Raw genomic sequence first — 22,207 nt, 5'->3', positions numbered from 1 at the left:
TGAAATGGTATTTGCAACAGTACTTTGTAAACTGCACAGCACCCCACAATGCTTATAACCATTAACCATTAATCTGTGTAGGACATTTTCATTGCATGTGTCAATTTTCACAAAAAATAGTTTCATTCAAACTCTTATCCACAAGTGTAAATTAATTATGTCACTTTAAAATCAAAAGCTGTTAAGAGCAGAGTGTCCCTCTGTGTAAAACTTTATTCAATAAAGATATTTTGAGCATTAATGTCAAAGTATGATAAGAATATTTTGATGATGATGAAAGTGTAGAGAAGAAAATGTGATATTGTGGAGAAGAATAGATAAGATTTTACTAATATGGGGAATAAAACAAGATGTCAAAATCCCAGCTACTTACATTATTTATGAAAAGTTTCATTTTATCAAAAGTAGATCATTTGTACAAGTCTTGAAAGGTAACAAAATCAATTGGTACTCTGGACTTGATGCTCACCAATAACAGATAATGAGGTCCTGGTGTGGTGATGGAAAAAACCAGGAAATTTTATGAAATTTATAATAGAGAAGGAAGGAAACCTTGGGGACATGACAGATATGTGCTGTTGGCTTTGGAAGAAAATGTCTTAAAATACAGTGGAAATGTGTTATGCAGTAGCCAGATCGTCTGGAGGTAAGTAGGGTTAAAGATAAATGGGAAACTTCAAAAACAGAATAGAAATTCTAAAAAAATACAAATTTATAAATAATACCCCAAAGGGTATTTTATATATATATGTATATGTATATATGTGATACCTAAATGGAAAAATATCAAAGATAACTGTAATTAGGCTTAGAGCTCTCTGTTGGCTCACAGTGTAAAACCACACTTGGGAATCATGGCTGCCCTATTCCTGCCTTCTATGGGCAGAAACGACAGGTGGAGGAATCAGGAAGAGTAAGAGAATACAGCTTCTTCTAAAGTAATGGAGAGGTCTTTGTAACACGACTCAAGTTCAGTAAGAAGACAAGAACTCTTCAGCAAAATTTAGCCCAAAATGAAGTGAACAGGTAAGGAGGAGAACAACACATGCAATGCAATGTTTGACTTTTTTTTTTTTTTTAAGATTTACTTATTCATTTTAGAGAGAGAGAGAGAGAGAGAGCACATGCATGAGCGAGTGTGGGTGGGGGGAGAGACAGAGGGAGAGAAAGACATGCAGACTCCCCGCTGAGTGGGGAGCCGAACACGGCACTCCATCCCATGACCCATGAGATCATGAACTGAGCCAAAACCAAGAGTCAGCTGCCCAACCAACTGAGCCACCCAGGTGCCCCTGTTTTTGTTTTACATAGGGACCGATAGAGAAACATAGAAAGAAAAAGAGAGAATAAAATTGTACCCAGACTATAAGACCACTCAGATGTCTGTAATCCTTTTTTTCATATTCAGGACTTGAAATGTTCCTCAACAGAAGCCCATTATGGCCATGCCTTAAAACCCATACTAGATCCTATGAAGACTTCCATGTCATGAGAGGAGCAAAAACAATGAGATTAGAGGACCGGTTGAAGGGGAAACTGGAAGGGTATAAAGAAGTGAGGGTGAGTATTCTATCTCTGTGGAATACTCTCCAACATCCACAACCTCTTCCATCCCACCTTCTGACTATAAAAAATTCAGATTTATCACTGGGGACATGGAGTAAAATAATGTTTAAACCTTTTAGAAGTTCATTTTCTGTGTTTTTTTTTCTACAGATAGGGAAGGGCTACATTTGACCCCCATCCTCCTCCAGCCAGAGGCAGGCATCTAGACAACTTCAGAGTGGGTGGGGGACATACAGTGGGTCGTTTGTGAAGAACATATGGACAAAGAAAACAGGTGAACCTGATTTCTGGGACAACCTTTTCCCCATCCACGAAGGAAAACTCCACATGCCCAATGGTCCTTGCTTATGTTTGAGGAGAGTAGTATTTGGGTTTTGGATCTAAGTTGCTCTATGTGACATGACAGACACTTAAGTTATCCCACTAGAACTGAGAAAAGGATAGAAGTTGTGAGACTATTGCAGTTATGGTAGGTAATGTTGGCAGGATGGCCAGAAACTAGCCATGGTGGTCCTAAGAAAACCACCAAAGAGTGACAGGGAAAATATAGAGGCTAGTCCGAGAGTAGAATCACATCACTGTGGAGAATGAGCTGCTCAGTTCAGAACTGGTTTTACTAGACAGAGAACTGAATGCCCTCTGTTTCAGTAAAAGTATTAAGTTACAAATGCATAAGAAACGGTATCGATGTGCAGATGACCCATCTGTACACCCTAGCATTCTCCATTCTGGGGCACAATAACCAAAGGGCTTCCAGCTGCAAACACTTTGCAATTCCTTGCTTGAGGGCTTTCTCTGGACCACAGTGCATACTCAGGTTGCAACACCACATGAAGTACTTTGGATTTATCGCCTCCGTTTTACCCCCTAGAAGTCCTTCAAAAAAAGACTGACAGGAATTGACAGATAAACATCCCCATTTCCTTAGGCCTCAGGTAGAACAATTCTGAAGCATGTTCCAAGGTTGCATTATATAAACTCAAAGAATGTTTCAAATTCTATAGTGATGAGCTTAAACCAAAATTAGAATTGTTTTTAAAAATAGATGCTTTGTGGCCATTTTTCCTCAAAAAGTGGTAATAATTAATAAACAACATTACAAATTAAACTAATTCCCTTTCTCAATAGATTCACTGACACATTAGGAGAAAATTATCTGTATCCTGATTGCAAGGCCGCTTAGTTTCTCACGATGAAATTGAGTGACTCTCCACTTAAAGATGATTGGCAAGTTGATATGTATTATTCTAGCCAGGTGATATGTATTATGACTATCAACCTTGGAAATACTAACATTTTGTACAGGATAATTGTTTGTTTGGGGAGGCTTTCCTGTGCATTGTAAGTTGTTTATCAACATCCCTGGTCTGCACCCAGTAGGTGCAAGTGGCATTCCCCTTATCTGCCACGTCAACCAAAACCGTATCCAGACATTACCAAATAACCCTTGGGGTACAAAATCCATTTTGTTTAGTGGGAAGTCTCTTGAGGCATGCCTAATATCTTTCCTAGGGGACATATTTTTATCAAATGTATATAAAATTTGCCAAAGATTTTGTATGAAAGGACATTGTGAGAGAACCAAGGTATAAATTTATCTCAACTGGCCAGTATTCAGACTCAATGCAATGAATTTCTCATGGATAGTTATAAAGTCATACATTTAAATTCAAATAATAAATTTCATAGGTATAAGTTAAAGGAGAACTTTCTTGGAAAAAGTCTGATGATTTTAATTGATCATAAATTCAATATAATCCAAAAAAGTATTATAAGATTAAAAAAAAATAATGCAACCTTAACTGTCATTATTAGAAAGACTAAAGTTCAAATCAGGGAAATCGATACAACCATTGTAATTTGGTCTTATAAGTACTGTGGTCACTTGTATATCACATTTTGAGAAGAACAAAGGTTTAAGAGAAGTATTAAGATTTTGAGAATTTTAGCATCCAGATAATTTGAGTAATAACCAAGGGAAACCAGAATGTTAAGAATGGAGAAGAGAAAACCCAGGTAAGGGTGGAGGCAAAGTGATAATACTGGAAAGGCTGTCATATGGAAGGTGGAGCACATTCCATTTTGCACAAAGAAAATTAGAACCAACAAGTGGGAACTATAAGAATCTAGAAATGAGAAATCACAACTATGCTACAATGCAATAGACTACCTTGCAAAAGGAGCAACCACTCCTTTAGTCACGGCCAGATGATGCATTGTCTGGGATACCGTAAAAGTGCCATCTATATTAGAACTATTAACTCAAACCTTTAAAATAGTCTTAATTTTGAACATATAATTTTACGTGAATTCTACTCTCTTAGTAGCTGCCCAGAACATTTCCATGATATACTGTTAAGGAGGTAAGCTTTCTTTTCTTTTTTATCTTCTAGTAAAGTATCGAATTCTAACTATGCAAAGCATTTAAATACATTATATTTTAAAACTCTCACAAACTACAAGTGGTCTCATCACACTTACGTTGTTTTTTTAAGATTTTTTTCTTTATTTTGAGAGAGAGAGAGAGTGAGAGTTAGGGGGAGGAACAGAGGGAGAGAGAATCTCAAGCAGACTCTACACGCAGGAGGGAGCCCGATGCAGGGCTTGATCTCAGGACCCTGAGATCATGACCCGAGCTGAAAACAAGAGCTGGATGTTTAACCAACTGAGCCACCCAGGTGCCCCTTATTATCTCACTTATCTGAAAAACGTGATATGGTGTAGTGACTGCCCAAGGACTCAGAGCTAATGGTTTTCAAACCAGGCTTCAGGCCCCAAACACCTTGCTCTAAATTCTGTGACAGAACATTGCTTGTGACAGAACATTATCATTTTATTTAATTGTAAAAAACACATTGTTCTAAACAGTAAATATCGATCAGAAGTATTCAACAAAACTTATTATTTATTAAGACTTCTTTTACTTATTGCTATTTTTACTGAAGGATCAATACTGTGGCTCCATATTCTATGTTTTTTTTCAGGGAGTTATTTGCACTCTTAAGCAGGGTTGATCAGTGGGACCTTAGAAACCATTGCCATTTTTTTCATAGAACTGATTCAGGTAAGAAAAATTAGATGCTACTGTTTGAATATCCATGTTCTTACCCAGAATTGCTATCTTGTTTGGGGGAACAGCACTCAATGATTGTGTAAGAAAACTTACACAAGCACAAGATACACTTAGAATAGTTGGTCTAGAATCACCCTCCTCGATAAAAGAGGAACTGTCAAGAAATGGTCAAAGCATCTTCTTTGTATAAGCCTCATGAAGAACTATTTCCTTCTTTCCAATGAATCTAATTTTGAGGTCAATTAGGTGTTTTTTGTGGTCCATTTACCACTCTGGAATATTGATGACCTCTATAGGATGGATGCTTTTGGTGGACAGAGCCTTCCTTGCTGCGTATTAGATGTACAATGTATCTTCAAAATACTTAATCAAGTGTTCCAATCTTTGGAGAAGTTTGTCTTCAAATGAATATCACATTGTTCAAAATAGTGGATATAGGAGATGAACAGAGTGATTTACATATACTAGTACTCAATAAATATTTGAAGGTTGAACTTGTAAAAACGAAGCAAAATTAATTTATATAAAAGTCAGGTAGCTGAACAAGTTATAAAAAAGGATGCTGCCTATGTACATTGTAAAAGTATATGATATCTCCTTGATGCCTTCTTAATCCTCACTGAACCATTTATCTTCAGTATTATTTTTATAACAAAGTTTTGTTGATATCTAATATCTGTTTTGTCGGTTTTGTTCTTAACATTTTAGGGAATTTTAAAGTCCTTTGAAGATTTGATGAGCCTAAGTAGACTCTCTTCCCAGGAAAATACTTTTCTGAATATATTTGTCAAATTTTATTAATAAATACTGATAGAGGTTACTAACCCCTGGACTCTGGGGATCTATGTCCCACTGGTCAAGAATCCTTATTTACTATTGGTAAATTTTATATTATTTATATTATTTCATCATCTTTAAAATTTCATATATTTTTAAGGTATTTTAAGGTAAGCTACACTACATAGCCTTTAACTTACACATTAAGAAGAGGTAGATTGTCTCCCCATTATATTTAAAGGTTAGGAGTTAATAAGAAATAACACGTGTCTAGAACAAGGTAGGTATATAAAATGGATTAAGCACTCATGCTCAAACCTTTTCCTGTGAAAAAGGAGAAAAAGACCGAACTCATGCTTTTCTATCAGATTATTCTCAAAGGCCAGAGTTTTAAATCAGTTGCCAACCGTGGGACTGAAACTTACAGAAAGTAACGGATAGGTCATCTCATTTCCACAGTGACTTTGTTATTGCAGAAAAAAAAAATTGTGAGAGATGAAAAAGTATATTCCTTTACACACTTGTCTTTTGCATTTTTATTTTTCAAATAGCACAACCTGAGCAAACATTTTTGACATGTTTCTTGAATTCATTAATCTTATGGAAACTAATAGTACACAAGTAGCCACATTTTCTTTGCACTTAGTTGTGCAAGGCACATTAGTTCTCATTATCCTTACTACCCTATGAGGTTGGTATTATCCTTAACTTACTAATGAGAAAAGTGAGAGAAATTAGGTAACTTGTAGCTAATAAAATGATAGTATTGGAATTTAATCACATATTTACTTGAATTATACTGCTTTTCATAGAGAAAATCATATGTATGAAATCAGCATCTTCATGTTGTTTTTAACTACTTTTTATGAGTTTGCAGTTTCCTGCAGAGCAAGATGAACAGATGTGAACAAAGGTACATTCCGTGGCTGTATCTTTAAGTCTATGAATGTAGATGTGTTTAACGAATATTAAAACCCAGAAAAATAGAGGTGGTATTCTTATCCTGCTTGTCTAAAGGGCAGGTTTTCCTTTCAAGTTCAGTCTTCCTTACTGGGCCACTTTGTCCCAAAATGGTGCCGCATATATTTTCTTAAAATCAATAAATCCACAGTTGTATTAAGAAATATTTTATTAACAAAACAGTAAATTCCACTTGCTTAGCATTTCCAATAATGGATAAATTGGCCTTGCAACAGAAAAAAACAAAACCCTTAGATACCCAATCACACAAAGCACTAGAAGGGTAGGGTCATGTGGTCTTTTTTTGATGTCTTGGGGATTGACCACCTCACACATTATTGTAGTATTTTTTTTTTTTTTTAAAGGCAACACATTACATGGATAAAAAAGAAGCATACTCATTCAGAAAAGTTACAGTCTAGAGATGTAATTAAATCTATGCCAGGTAGTATCAAATCCTGTTAACTGCAAACTATTCATGGAACCCTGATACATTTGGTATGAAGATACTTGGGATCCTATTCATGTCTTTTTTTTTCTCTCTAGCTCATGTTCCTCTCTTTTCTTTCTCCATTCAAAAAGAAAGAAGAAAAAAAGAAAAAAAATTGCTAGATTTTGTGTAGGCCAATAACATTAGAAGTATTTTTACTGGCAATATTAGATCATATCATTGCATGAACTTTTAAAATTTATGCTGGAAAGAAACAATGAAATCAATCCCAAACAACATGCTTCATAGATAATACTGCTTAAAAATACCATTATTTATTTTCATCATTTTTTAGAATCTTTCCAGATGGAAACTAGTCCGAGTTCAGTAGATCCTATGGAAAAGCAACCATTTCTTTTTAAAACCTCAAGATGTAAATTAGTGGTTTCATATTTACCTTCTTATTTCACTGGCTTTCCCTGAGTAAGACTGAACGAGAGGAAAAAAAAAAAAAAAGACATGAATTCTTTAAGCTAGCAAATTAAAAAAAAGAAGAAAATCTGAAACACAAGTTATGGATACTAAATTTTAGTTTTAAACCTCTACTTTCTGGGTCATGAAAAGCTTTTAAGACTTTTCACACACCACAATTACTTGGCAACCATAGATAGTGGTGATTCGCGTGAATTATACTTATTTCTAAGGTGCTGTATGTCTGAAATCCAGGCCACTTCTTGGCTTTTTTCATCATCTTAAGTATCACAAAAGCTGTTTTGCATTTTTTGCCTTTGCTGATTAAAGCTAATTGTAAAGGTATTCTCTTTTATGAAATCTAATATCATTCTTTTAGGACGGGTTAAAGTAATGTGACCAATTTTCACTGAGGCATCATCTTCCAATCTAATAATGCATTTCCTTTGCATTGCCTGCTCATATTAATAATTTATTGCTATAAACATCATTGAAACAATATGCAAAAACAAGTGTATAATCTATACTTTTCTATTACTTAATGTGTATTAAACTAAAACTATATTTAATGATATATATATAAAACCAGAAGAGTTAAAATATGGACAATAATCAACAAATAATGATTTTTTTAGATGGATAGTAATACAGAACCAAAATTACTGAAAATACTTTCTTAGTTGAGAAAATGTTTACTTTCCAAAGTGTTTATCATGCACATCAGGCTCAGGGATTTTATATATATATATAATTTTATTGGAAACAAAGTTTTTAATTGCAGCAGCCAGGGTTAAGGTATAGATTAACCAATTTTGCTTCTGTAACCTCCCCCACATAATGGTTCATATTCATGCAGCAATATACCATTGATATTCTACTTGATAAGAAAATGTTCCATTTCATTAGGGACTAAAATATTCTCAGGGTTTCCTGGGAGCATGATCTCAATGAAGCAAATCACCCCATTTGTCATCAATACCTTGGCATAACTACCTTCCTTCCTGCTTTTCAATTTGTCAGTAAACATTTGCTGTTATATATATATGCTCGGGTTTTCCATCATATCTGATGGATTCCTCTGGATTGGTGTGTGTGTGTGTGTGTGTGTGTGTGTGATTGTAAATGATGAAAGTATGTGGAAAATGTGAATACTGGGGAGAGAAAAGAAGATTATAAGATACATATGTATATATTTTACCTTCTAATTCACATCTTTCATACAAATACTAAAACTTAATTGCAACAGAATGAAGGCTGTACATGTTAGGAAAAAAAAGTAGCTGAGTCTTTTTATATACATTCATACATATCTTCCTTAGAATAAACACTACATTGTAATTTTTTTTTAAAAAAGTAACTGTGGCAATTTATAATGGTGGCAAAACAAAACAAAACAACCCTGAAATAATTGTTGCTCTGATGTCATAAAACTCCCTATACTTAGCAACACTTATAACATTGAATTTACCAAAAATGGCTGAAGAGCAGAGATATATTTTGCATTTTCTATACAACAGGCTATAAAACGTCACTTATCACAGTCCAGAAAGCACACAGAGATGGATTTTATATAAACATATGTAATAACATATTAAGCGTGCATGAAAATTTCCCAATGATTGCATCTATGCCCTCTTGGTTTTTTTTTTGTTTGTTTGTTTTGAAATTTTAGTGTGAAAATGTGCCTTATATTTCACATTGTTGAAAATAAGGCCTCCATACTTTTTTTTTTTTTTTCCCTCACAACCAGAAAGGGGCTTTTTGAATGTGTTCCTACACAAGTCTTCAAAAAAGCCAGCACTTTGTTTTCAAATGCAAGTTCCAACCACCGCTCCAGTTGCACAGGTAGCAAACCCAAAGGTTTGCAGGGTGGGTCATTCAAAATGACACAGTCTTCTCTGGCACTCGGACTAACTGACTTCTCAGGAAAGCGCTAGCACTTTGGCTAAATCCAGGATCATAGGTAGCTTCTTTTTTTTTTTTTTTTTTTTTTTTTGTGGTGTGTGTTGTGTTGTTTTTGTGTTGTGCCTTGATGTTGTAATACTCCTTTGCTTTATGAATGCGTGCGGTCATCACTGTCTTTTAGGAATGTTCCAGCAACATAAAGACAGGCAGAGTAAATGAAAACACTGTGGATGTTAGGGAATTTATTGGCCCCTGTTTTGTTTTTTTCTTTCTTTTTTGGAGAAACAAGAGCATGAGATACTTGTTTTTATTTTTTAAAAACAGTCTTTCCTTCCTGATTGCATTCCCTGTCTTCTTTTGTATGTGCTTCGTAAAAAGGAAAGTAAATAAGTTTATATTATGTCTCAGATAAAATGAAGACTATTTCTATACAAGGGTCTTTTTAAGATCTTGGGATCAGACGTAATACTCTTTATCCTTGTTTTTCTTATTTTTGTTGGCGCTTTTCGCACTGCTGGGTTGTTTCTCCTTTACGACAGCCCCATTGGACTGTGCTGAGTTACTGATGTAGTTTCGACTCTCGTCGACATGGTATGAGCCTTCATCCCGGTTTCTGTACTTGTACATGGCATAGAGGAGGATGAGGATGCAGAGGGCAGCAGCAGCGACTATCCCCACCACCATGCCCGTGGTGCTGCTGGACTCCCGAATCACTTCTGCTGAGCCTGGGTATGGCTCTCTCCCGCCTGCTCGGGTTGGGTTAGCTGTAGGAAAGAGGGTGAGAAAAACAGAGCGTGATTACTGAGTTAACTGAACGCCCGAGAGCTATAGTAACATTCACCATCTATTGCCATGCCTAATGGCATAATACCTACTGCTTTAGGGAAAGTCTACTGCTGCTAAATGCAGCAATCCCTATGCCTCGTGGTCACTAAAAACTAGGGACCGTGAATCAAAGCACTTGGGGAGAGATTTGTTGCCATCTTTTCTTTATCACAGATCAGTTTTGTTAACAAGATTTTGTAAGTGCAGCCCCAAATAAGCTTCATGTAGCTCTTAAGGGCCATGTTGATGTGTCAGGTGAAAATTCATAAACCCAACATGGTAAATAAAATCATAATGACACTACCTTATAATGTCAGAGGGTATTAACTTAGCAATCAAACTGATGTTCACACAGAACACTTAGGGCTAGCTCTAGACTCTGAATTATGATAGCTAAATTTAGTATTACTTTAGAAATCATATTGCCTCATACGGTAATGGATATAGTACTGAACAACAGGATAATCCAGGCATTTTGAATAGACTTCTCATGCTTGTTTGTAAAAGCGTGATTTTAGTTTCATCTTTACAAACTAAAACAAAACTAAATCCTTTTCTTTTGGAGGTTTATTTATTCATATAAGTGTATATGTATCACTCATTCATTAGCAGTGGTTGAGTGACCACCAAAACTAAATTTGGGAGGGTGAAGTAGGAAAATATTTTTTCTCAATTTTACAGACTATCTAAATCGGGTATGGGTCAAAATTCAGTACTTAACAGATAATAATGAATAAAGGACTCGTTAGCCTAGTTTTCTTCAACTGGCAAAATTATCCTTCAGTCTTTCCAAAGTATGAAGAACGCTCTTCCATGGATATAAGAAATGGATTAGAGGGTTCACTAATGTCTTCTCCAGAGCATAGTCAGGCACTGAAATTGATGACAGACGGAGAGGAAACAGTCCTGGGATTTAATTCATGAATGGGGGTTGCAGGGTGGGAAGCAGCTCTTTTTCTCTACACAATACAATTTTTTTTCGAAAAATCTTTAAAGACTAGGAACTGTACAGAGATAAAAATCTATCCTATCTCTGACCCTCAGCTCATTTTTCTCTGTGGGTTGTGTTTTCTTTCTCTGAATCTCTGTCCTCTCCTTTGTCTTACAGAAAAAGGTTACTTTTCAGATGTAGTGAATTAAAAATGCTGTAATTTTCAAAATACTATTTTTTGTAAATTATGCAGAATGAATTAAAAGAATCTCAAGGTTGTACATTTATATCAGATATATGGGTATGTGTATATAAATGGGGTGTGTGTTTATATAGAAATTGAACAGTTCAAGAAGACTGAAATTGGCTTTTTACTACTATTAAACATCATTTAGTAGCTTTTTTAAATATTTCTACAAAAGTTCCTATTAAATACTGGTAGTCATTTACCTGCTTTGTCATCCCATTCTCAAACATCACCAAGGTTTCTTCTGCATCATGGCGGGGGTCTCTTGCTGTCATTTTCCTTTCCTTCCCCAAATAAAGCCTTACACATAGAGTCACTGACAAAGTAACAGCTCTCAGCAGTATGCTGTGTTCTGGAGCCGCAAAATGTATCAGGTGAAACCTTTCTATGCTAAATATGTCACTGCTGATTTTACAAAAGCCCATGTAATGTTGCTGAATAAAAAGCCTTGTTGTTGCTTCTGTGGCCAAGGTGGAAGGAGACAAAGACTATAATCCACAGCATTTGATTTCAGGAAATTAATTTCCTCTCAAGAAGAAGAGAACCTACTGCAGGAAGTCTGTCACTACCTCACAAACCAAAGGCAGCACTTGCTCTTTCAAACACAGCCATCTTTGCCTGTCTGCCAATTAGCTCAGCTGCGAACTTACTTGCTCATTTGTGGATCATTCTTTTAACATCGTGTCTTACCCACTACAGAAAGGATTTCATTTAAACGTTACCTAAATCTTTGCCCCCGCCCTGATGGAATGCTTTTATTTTAACATATTTTTCATAATGCTCTCACTTTGTCTGTCAGAGAAGAATAGGGAGAATGGATATAAAATTCTAGTCATATAGTTCACGCTAAGAAGACTTGAGAGTTTTAATGAAATGCAGGGTTGAAATGTTCTATACTAAGTATATATGTTCATTTTTTTTCTAGTTATGAATTGATATCATAAATGAACTATTTTATCCAAGAGTTTTAATCTTATTTTTATCTGCTGAAATATTTCTGATATATTTTCACAACAACTGTGTTTAGTAACACAGAAACAACAAGTTGATGTTAAAACTAGAATGAGATTCAAAGACCAAAGCAAAGCCTCAAGCGCTTCAATTTTGCCATATAGGCATTTGATAAACAACTCCTATTTAAGGAAAATACTTGCCTTTTTTGCAACTCCAGCCAAAATGTTGCTTAAGTCACATGCAGCCCTAAAAATATCTCTGTAACCCATATGTAAATAAAGAGTCTACATATCATTTTTTAAAAATAACCGACCAAAAAATGCCAAAACCCAATGATGAAACATTATCCTTTTTCCCCTGATTCACATTTAAAAATTAATAACCACCACAGGTATTATTATAGGTCTGTTTGCAATATGCAGTTGCTTCCTTATCTCACTGATTATTTAATAATTTTTTTGTTTTGCTTCAAATCTGAAGGATAAGTGACATTTTTCTTAACTTTTGTGCTAAAATCGAAAGTATTTATACACTAAAGACATCTCTCCCAGATGTGCAATAAAAGGCTAGAGAAATCTGGGGCGCCTGGGTGGCTCAGTCGGTTAACCTTTTGGCTCTTGGTTTCTGCTCAGGTCATGATCTCAGGGTACTGGGATCCAGCCCCATGTTGGGCTCAATGCTCAGCACAGAGTCTGCTTGTCCCTCTCCCTCTCTCTCTCTGTTCCTACCCCCCGCCCCGACGCTCTCTCTCAAATAATTAATAATAAATAAAATCTTTTTCAAAAAAAGGCTAGAGAAATTTAAATATATTTATAAACTAAAATATGGCTTTACTTACTGTTATTAATGGTTTATTTTGATGACTGCTGGAAAACCTCTGAGGAAATTTCATATTAATTTAAATGTAGAGAATAGTAGAAATGGCTAAAAAGCCTAAATGCCTTCTTATATAATTTGGTGAAAATTTTATATCAAAAAAGAAACACAGTCATCTCTTAACCCTTTATAACAACGAGAAAAAAGGAATTTGATCAGAGAGATCCATAAGCAACTCTTTTATTTCATGCATTTGAGAATTTTGCATTCCTTTTACACTCCATAATACACTAAATCAAGACATTTTAAATAAATACGACAATCTATATGTGCTTTCTCAGCAGTGATAAAAAACAAACAAATGAACTCTGGTTTACTTTCACTCTATCTACCTTTCTCTGTCCCAGCATGTGATGAGAATACTTTCAAAACAGGTAAAAGAGAGTCAAAAAGGGAACTAAGAGTATGGAATACATACAAATGAGCGGTAAGTCCGTGAATGGTCTGAAGTTAATGGACTTTTAGGTGAAACTAAGCTAACTGGACCAGAGGCACAAAGAACCCAGGTCAATGGGAAACTTGAGGAGGACCGGAGATGGGTACTGAATAAACCAGAGCACCCAAGGATCCTTTCTCCTGACTGAAAACAGGCAAGTAAGCATCCAACTGTGGTGGTGGCACATATATTTTGATTTGAGGGTTAGGTCGCGAGCCAAAAAACAAGAAGAAGAAAAAGAAAAAAGGAAAAGAGTAGATGAAATATCCTAAGTGCCCACTTATACCCTATTTCAATATCATAAAGCAGGAAAGCATCGTGAATTATATACAATTTATGTGAACACTAAAACAACAGATGATTTTCCTCCTGTGTCATTCATGCTCATCATCACATACCCTCAGAGTCACCTGGAATGGAGTGTAAACTACGAAGTCTACTAAACCTGTGGGGAAAGCACGTATGCACACCTGAAGGGCAATATGAAGGCTTTTGATTTCTGCTGGCATTTTTCCTAAATGATCCAGAAGCCACTGACTACAGCGGCAAGGACAAAGAGCTGTCAAAAGGGTTATAACCTCTTCCATAGAAGCTACTTTTCAGTTAAATGGCTATGAAAGTATTCCTCGGACCCACAGATGGGTAAATAGTGTTATCTTAGAGAACAGATAAAAAGTGATGTTCAATTCTCTCTTTCTCTATCTCTGTCAAACATTTGGTAAGATCTGATGGTCTCTCTTAGAAGCCTTCTACATAGTCTAATTTGGTCCAGATTCATCAAGAATCCTGTATGTCAGCGCTATGTATTTTCTTGTTTTTCACTGATTAATACTGTGATTATTTAGGTAGGCACAGTCTTTCAAGTATTAGGACACTTATTAGCATAGTTACACACTATACCCTAAACCAATTCATTCATATTGTGGAAAATGCACAGTTAGCACAAAAGACACATTCCAATGCCTTGTCATATAAAAAGAATAAAAAGTGCATTTGTTGCTTTCACAAAAAATTTAAAAATGAAACATTTAAAATTTTAACTTATCCGTAAGTCTGCTGCGATAGTTATTTTAAACTACCACGACAGGAAAAGAAATTGTCCTGATGTATGTTCTTTCTTTATTTTTGACAGCCTTTGGCTCTGCATCTGTGAGACGACATCATTTCCCCAAATAAGAACTCATTTAGATCCAGTTAAAAAACACCATGGAACAAACATGCTTAAGTGATATATTAGGCTATGGCAGAGAACAGAAAAGAGAAGACTGTTTGTGGCAGGTCTCAGCCCTCCCCAGCTCCTCTGGCCCTCTGCCACCAACCCCATGCTCCTCTCTGCTCTTTCTTCTACTTCCTCCCCTTTCTCCCCTTTCCACCTCTTCTGTGCGGCCCTCTCCCAGCTCATGACTTGTCAAAACTTATTGCCAAGTTCCTAATTTCAAATCACAATACAAAATAGTCTTTACTGGCAAAAAAAAAAAAAAAAAAGTTTAAATGTGATTGTTTCATAAAGAACATAGTCTTTGTGTTTCATATTGGAAGGGTTTACTTTACCATTTAACCTTCTAAATTTGTTTACAGAATAAAATTATATGCTTTATCAAAATAAATGTTCTTTTATTACCAATTTTAACAACTTTTGTTAGGCAGATGGGGACATGCGGAGTACATTAAGTCATTAAGCTGTGCGCTGGAGCCTATATTTATCAGTTTGCCACTGTCTGATTGTATCTAGTCATAACCTTTGTTTAGGCAAATGGGGAATATAAAGCCCACATTTACTAAGCAAGATGATTCATAACTGAAGTTCTAAAATAACTATGCATTTTGGAAGGTAAATTTTTGAACATTAGCCAGTTTTTCTAAAGAGGCTTCACCTTGCAATGGAAACTGTCTGGCATCCTTTGGTTATTCTTTCCGAGTCCGGGAAAACAGCAATCAGATACTGTTATGAAAAAAATAAAACTGCTCTTATGTTTTTACAATACTTCACGAGAAATGATGCTTAAAGCCCTAATCCCTTTCACATAAAATGAGGGTTTGGTGGGTGGTGGGACCTAAGATTTCCATTGGTGAGTTCACCAAGGCAATAACCATGCCATCAGATGTTCTTTTTATCACTCAAATTGTCATTTTTATGAAACTATTTTGTATACTTGGATGAGCTGTTCTTTCACTGTAATCTTATTACATTGATGTTGTTTCCAAACTTAGCTTTGGAGGGTAAGATTACAGTTTCCAGGCAATTCTTATTGTTGGTTTTATTTCTTCAATATAGACGGTTTGTGTGTAGGTACGTCATCAACCATGACCCTGTCACATCAAGGATGAAGCAAGAGTTTTACTATATACTGATGACAATGAAAATTCAGCTTTTGAGTTTTAAGGAAAAAAATATAAGAGACTGCCAATTTTAAGAAATAGTAAGGAATAAAACACACCAATGTAAACACACACACACACACACCCAGAATATGAGCTATTTATTTCGGATCAGGAGGGGTATATAAAGGATTATAAAAACTCCATAATGCTCAACATATATCATCCTGCTACCTGGAATCGTTAGATATCCTGTCTTACAATAATCCTTTTTAAAAAATTATTGGCAAGATACATTTATTGAATTTTTTTCTAAGAGTCTTTGACCAGTCTTTCTGGTTTTATCATAAATTAAAGTAAAAGCAATCAATTTTAAATTTCTGTCTCCACCCCACGTAGGAAAAAGCTGCCTAAAATGATCTCATTAGAACAGAGCACTGTACTGTGTTTTAATAGATGTGGAAATTATTATAATTCTAGGCTAGTCTTGAAGATGGTTTCAGATTTATGGGAGAAGATTTGATTTTTCCAGTACCCAGTTTCATTAATACTGTGAAAAGGAAATTGGAATTGTAGGCTCCTAGGGTGTTTGTAAATTGAGATTAGCACAGTTTTGTCCCCCATCTCCAGAAAAATAAAGTTTATTATTTTTTCCACTTCTGTGCTTCAATATAACCTGGGTCAGAAGAAACAATTATGATGCAATCACTCAAAAGAATGCATGTTTAAATGCCATAGCTGCAAGAAAGCAGGTAGGCAAAGATTTGTATGCATGCTCTAATTTCAACTCACACTGTAGTTTTTTGAAAGGTGATGATGAATGCTGGATGTTTCAAATTCCTCCCATCTTCCCTTCCCATCAACTCCACCCAGGCCTTGCATATTCAGAAGTTTGCTCATGCAGGTCAGACAAAAGGCTTGTGGGAGGACATGTCTGACACATCTTAGCCCTTCTAATAAAATGGAGATTCAGAAAGAACTTGGAAATCAATAAGCCTTTGCCACCTGTGTGGCTGCTTGGTCTAACATTTTCCTCTTTCAAAGCCACAAAGGCACCTGTGTGAAGGGAAGTACAGAGGACACCGCTGGGGGATTGAGGGATTATCTTCACCAGAGATCTCAGTACTGCATGGGAAGGGATGCTAGCCTCAGAAAAACTCATCCTGTGCCTGGAGGACAGAAAGCACCAACTAGGACAAGCTACTACCCCAAATGGCACCACATGGGACAAAAAAGCAATGACAATCATACCCTGTATGACTTTGGTCACAATGAAAACTAAGAGAGGAACACACACATTCTCCCTCATCTCTGGGGGAAGCCAGAGGATCATGGCATTTATAGAAGCCCATTCTCAATCACCTTATACTTTGTAAACTGTGTGTCTATAGCTTAGTCATCCGCAGGCTTCTTCCCCTAAACTTTAACATGGTCATTGTGCCCATAAGGTTTTATTAGAACCCTTGAAAGTATCAAGCTATCAAACCCTCAAGTATCAGTGTGACTACCATCCTCATGGCCCTTCATGGTCTGCCCACAGCTACCTACTCAAACTTGTCTTCACTTTCTCTCAAAGGAATTTGCAGTCATAATTTTATTGCCATCCCCAGTTTCCACATGTCAATAAAGTTCTACCTACATGCCTGGCTCATATGATATTTTCCTTGTGCCTGGCTCAATACTACTTATTCCTCAAAATTAGCTTACTGCTCCATCTTCTGTGAAGTTTACTGAGGATATGCACTCCTTCTGTCAACTAACATATAGTGAACCAGAGTTATGTTCCAAGGACTGTACTAGGTCCTCGGGTAGAGTGGATAACCTTACGCACTTGACATTGCCTTCATGGACCTTGACTATTCCAACCAAGAATCATACAGTTAAACTTAAAGCCGCAGCTGGAACATGTGTGACGAAAGAAAATGGTAGCCACCATGCAGGAGTAGAACAAGGGTTTCTGATTTAGACTAGACAGTCAGAGAGACCTGACTTGGTGACATTTATGCTGACACATGGAAAAGGTTTGGAGACTAGTCAAGTGAAAAGTGGGCAGAAAAGCCTTGCAGTCAGAAGGATTAGGAGAAATGACCTCGTGGAAAGAAAGAGCTTGTTTTTCAGAAACTCAACAAAAAACCAGAGTGGCTGTAGCATAGTGAATGTTGGGGGAGAGCAAGAAGAAATTTGAAGATGGATATACAACTTAACATATGGGTTATAGGCCATGCAATGAAGCCATATGTGATGAGATCAGCATATCTGATGTCATAAAAAGTAAGAATCTTATGGGGAAAAAGATGTCCCTAACCAAGTGAAAATGCGAATGAAAAGGAGAGGAAAAATGTTTGTAGCATATATAACAGACCAAGAGTTTATACCTCTAAAATACAAAGAGCATGTATCAAGTGATATGAAAAAGACCAAACAATCCATACAAGAATGGACAAAAATACACACAAGCAAGTGGAGAATAGAAGATCCAAATGGGTGATTAAATGTAGGACAAGATCCTCGATTTCACTAGAATGGAAGTCAAAATAAAATAAGGAAGTTTTTTTTTTTTCCAACAAAATTAGAGGAATAAAAAAGAAAGAAATAGTGATAATGTGGTAAACATATTTATTTGGGAAATGGGCAGTTTTGCTGGTGAGAATATGAATTCTTCAATCATTTTTAGGAAGTAATCTAATAATACCTTTTAAAATTTTAAAAAGATTAAATTGCAGGTGGATGATGGGTACATGTGAATTCATTATACCATTCCCTCTAACTTATTACATGCTTGAAATTTACAATGATAAAAGTTAAAAAAAATACACATATATTTTAAGCAACCTTAGTTTGGGGAATATAAGTCTACATAATTAAATATGCCAGCATATAAATATATAAATACAGGATGTTTGCTATAATGTTATGAGAAGAAAAGAAAAAAGTGTAAAAACTTAAGAGTTTACAAGGCTATGGTTGAATAAATTCCAGCACACCCATAGTCTGGAATTTTAATAGAGTTGAAAATAGGAGTTAGAGTCAAATTTGTTGACCTGAAATATGTCCATAATATATTAGTAAAGGAGAAAAGCTAGTTTAATTCATACAGTATGCTTCTATAAGGCAAGAAAGAAAAACAGCCCTATATTTATATGTTTTTAATAGGAACATGGTGAAAGGCATATGAAAGATTCATGTCAAGTTGTTACCATTGGTTAATGTATGGAGATGGGGAAAGACATGGATCTATATTAGTGTATTAGAAATACAACAGAAAATATAAGAAAACAGGATGATTTTAAAATTAAAAAATTCAATAACAGAAGGGGGCACAAAATTTGGTACTAGAGAGACAATAATGAGGAGGAGGCTTCAGAAAGGGACATCAGAAAAAGCTCTCTGAGTAGAAGGTATTTGAATTGAGACTTAAAGGAGAAGAGCGATCCAGGTTTCTAGACTGAACTCTGGAAAGCCACTGAGGATAAAGAAGGAAACCATGACATAGAATGGCCTGAAGCTGCAAGAACAGAATCAAGAAGATGTATGGGGGGATTTGCAGGAAACCTACATTCACCCCAATCTTCCCTCAACCATATACGACATCCTTCATTTTAGTATGGAGCCCACACCATTGTGAAAGCTTACTTAAATGTTTCATTTCTGTTGGGTTGATTCTTTGCTTCCAGACTATGTTGCTAGGCCTTTGATAGTTTCCTGTAATTCTATTTGTCTTTTCTACCACTTCCCTCACCTTCTAACATCTAATGAAGATTACACGCACATGCTACAGAATGTATGTTTTCTGATTGATTAGAGGATGAGATTTTTATTAAGTTCATAAATTTTCAGGAGTAGGGCTGGGATGAATTTAACCATTAAGAACATGTGAGAGACCTCTGATTTCAGAGGTAATAAACAGGTGGGCAAAACACTGGCAGTGACATCATAAATATCATTTCCTCAATAGTACCCTAACTCCCAGCCCCTCCAATAGCTTCAGTAAAAGCAGGGAATAGGATACTTATTTCATTAAACCAGAAATCACTTCTGTGCTTAGGCAAATTGGGATCAATTTATATCAATGCAAGTATCATATCTGCATTTATTTTCCCTATGCCTCCAAGTAATAAGCCACTTACTTCCAATGACTAAGTCACTAAGTTATTTAAAGTCAACCAAGTTAGCAGTCTCCAGTTTGGTTCATCTGGGTGTCTTATTTACATCAACATCATCTGACACCCATAGCACTACAAATAGTTGAGAGCTAATTTGGAGCTCTTTTCTCACAATAAGCAGAATAGATGCAGAAGTTTCTAGGGTACTTTTCAAGACTGTTTCTATTGGGAAGGAAATTGAAAAGAGCCTCATCAGTCAGGCCAAACTTTCTATAATTGTTAAGCAAAAGAAAAGCCATATAGGCAATAATTGAGAAAATTAGCTTCAAAGCTAGGGAGCCTGGAGAGTCTGTGTTTTTCATCAAAATGTATGAAATTTCAGAAAATGCAAGAAGAGCTATATTTTGAAACGTAGATTACACTCTCCATTCTGATTTTTACTCAACTATAATCTTCAATAGCAAAATAGCTTCTTTTCCTGGTAGCTCAATGACTAAAACGCCTAGGAATACATACACCCAGAAATCACTTTTCTTAAGATGCATTTCACTTTTTTACATATAGAAAGTTGAACAACCAATCTTTACAAAAACTGAGAGGATTCCTTCCAAAGAATCCTCAACCTGGAACTAGGAATTTAGGGAGAACCTGGTTTATAGAAAGACAAAAATGGCACCACGATTGTAAGTAGAGTAGTGAGGAATATATGTGTGTGCTTGCGCACGCACGTGCGCATGTGAATACTGCAGCCATACTTCCGGTTCTCTGACAGAAGTTGCTTGTCATGTTTTCTTGTTTTCTTCTGTTTTTTACAATTTACACATCAAGTCAGAGTTTGGAAGAGCTCCAGAAAAGATTTCATAATACCATGGTGTTATTTTACTTAAGTATATGGTGTTATCAAAACCCCCTTTCTTAATTTCCTCCCAAATACTGCCTAGATTTTCACATGACTTGTCAACTGGTGTTCAATGCAGTTACTATGCCTTTTCACTCACTGTGAGGCTCACATTTCTTTTCTTATTTTATTCAGTTAACAACTGTTACCTTCTTGAATTATTAGTATATGGTGGGCTCTGTGCTGTGCCCCCCCCCCCAACACACGTAATCTAATTATGCCTCAGAACAACTCTGTGGTAAAGGTGTTATCACTACTTGACAGGAAAGGAAACTGAGTCTCAAAGAGGTTATATTATTTAGGCTTCACAAGTAGCACAGACAAAATTCAAACTCAAGTATGTCTATAGCTATTATCGCTTTATACATTATTTGTTAGTATTTTCCAGGTCATCCTTTCCTGTAGAACTGGACAGTTTAAGCTTCTTTTCTACACAGCTGTCCAGTTCTACCCCTTCCAACTCTACTCTTCTGCACCTGCTGCCATCTGTCTATCAATTCTGGTAAAAGGAGTTTGCCTTGCACAGAACGTTAGGAGAGCAACGCAGAGTGGTCAAAAGAATACTGGACACGGGGTTCTAGTCCAGGTACTGCACCTGACTTGGTAAGTGACCCTTAACAATTTATGATCCCCTGTTAACATTTTTTCATCACAAACATCCTGGTGATACATTATTTACCTCCCAGGGTCCCCAGGGAAAACAGGTTGGGTAGAACAGTAAGTGTGAAAGTGCTCAGAGAAGGATCAAGTACCATATAAAAACAAGGATAGTCTGATGATTTTCCCTGTGTCTTCCACACAACAGGTATGGAATCTGCAGCTGTCCCAACAATTAGACACTCCTGCAATACGTACTGCGCACTATGGCTCAGTCAGCTGTGATGCTGACCGCCTAGGATATTATTTTCTTGGGGGTCACTGCAGTCAGGGACTTGCCTAATATGCATGGAGGCCCTGTGAATTCAAATGACCAAGAGATCACTCAATTTGCAGGGCATGTTGATTCGGGCCATTAATTGTCGTTAATTTCCATTTATCTGGGAAACATTCTATCGTCACAGATCAATGCTCTCTGGCTCCCATGGCTGGAGTGCATTACATTTTTCCCTCTTTCAAAATTTCATTATGATATTTTATATTTTTAGGTATCATTGAATCAATCACCTCAGACTACTCTTTAGTCATCACTGACAGCAAGGCTTATTATCTTGGAAATAAGAGCTCTTCTGATGAGGTTTTATGTTTCTTTCTCAAATTGTTAGGTCGATCCTTTGTTCCTCCGTCCTTTGCTGCTCTGGAATCCTGTGGTGTACTCGGAATGAAATGCAAGGTAGGGTCTCGGCTGCGGAGCTGTCTGCTGGGTGCCAGGTGCACTGTTCCTCAACCAGGTCCCTGCACACCGTCTATGTAAGTCCAGGTCATCCTGGGCCCTAGAG

At 36.3% G+C, this 22,207-nt stretch overlaps 1 protein-coding gene across 19 annotated transcripts in view; it reads right to left on the bottom strand.

Annotated features, from left to right (window-relative positions):
* Window positions 1–6,527: 6,527 nt before the first annotated feature.
* Window positions 6,528–22,207, bottom strand: part of NRXN1 (neurexin 1) — a 1,136,941-nt gene continuing 1,121,261 nt past the window's right edge. For all 19 annotated transcript variants that reach the window (XM_045885018.2, XM_045885009.2, XM_045885012.2 and 16 more), the window contains one exon: window positions 6,528–9,946. In XM_045885018.2, the coding sequence (XP_045740974.1) occupies window positions 9,639–9,946 (308 nt within the window). In that variant the 3' untranslated portion in view covers window positions 6,528–9,638. The remainder of the gene's footprint in view (window positions 9,947–22,207) is intronic.

This window comes from Mirounga angustirostris, unplaced genomic scaffold (genome assembly GCF_029215605.1).
Source record: "Mirounga angustirostris isolate CCGP_5_RB_7025 unplaced genomic scaffold, mMirAng1.0.hap1 SCAF_10, whole genome shotgun sequence".
Lineage (NCBI taxonomy): Eukaryota > Metazoa > Chordata > Mammalia > Carnivora > Phocidae > Mirounga > Mirounga angustirostris.
The sequence above is the reverse complement of the archived record's forward strand: the minus strand, read 5'-3'. Positions and strand labels throughout refer to the sequence as shown.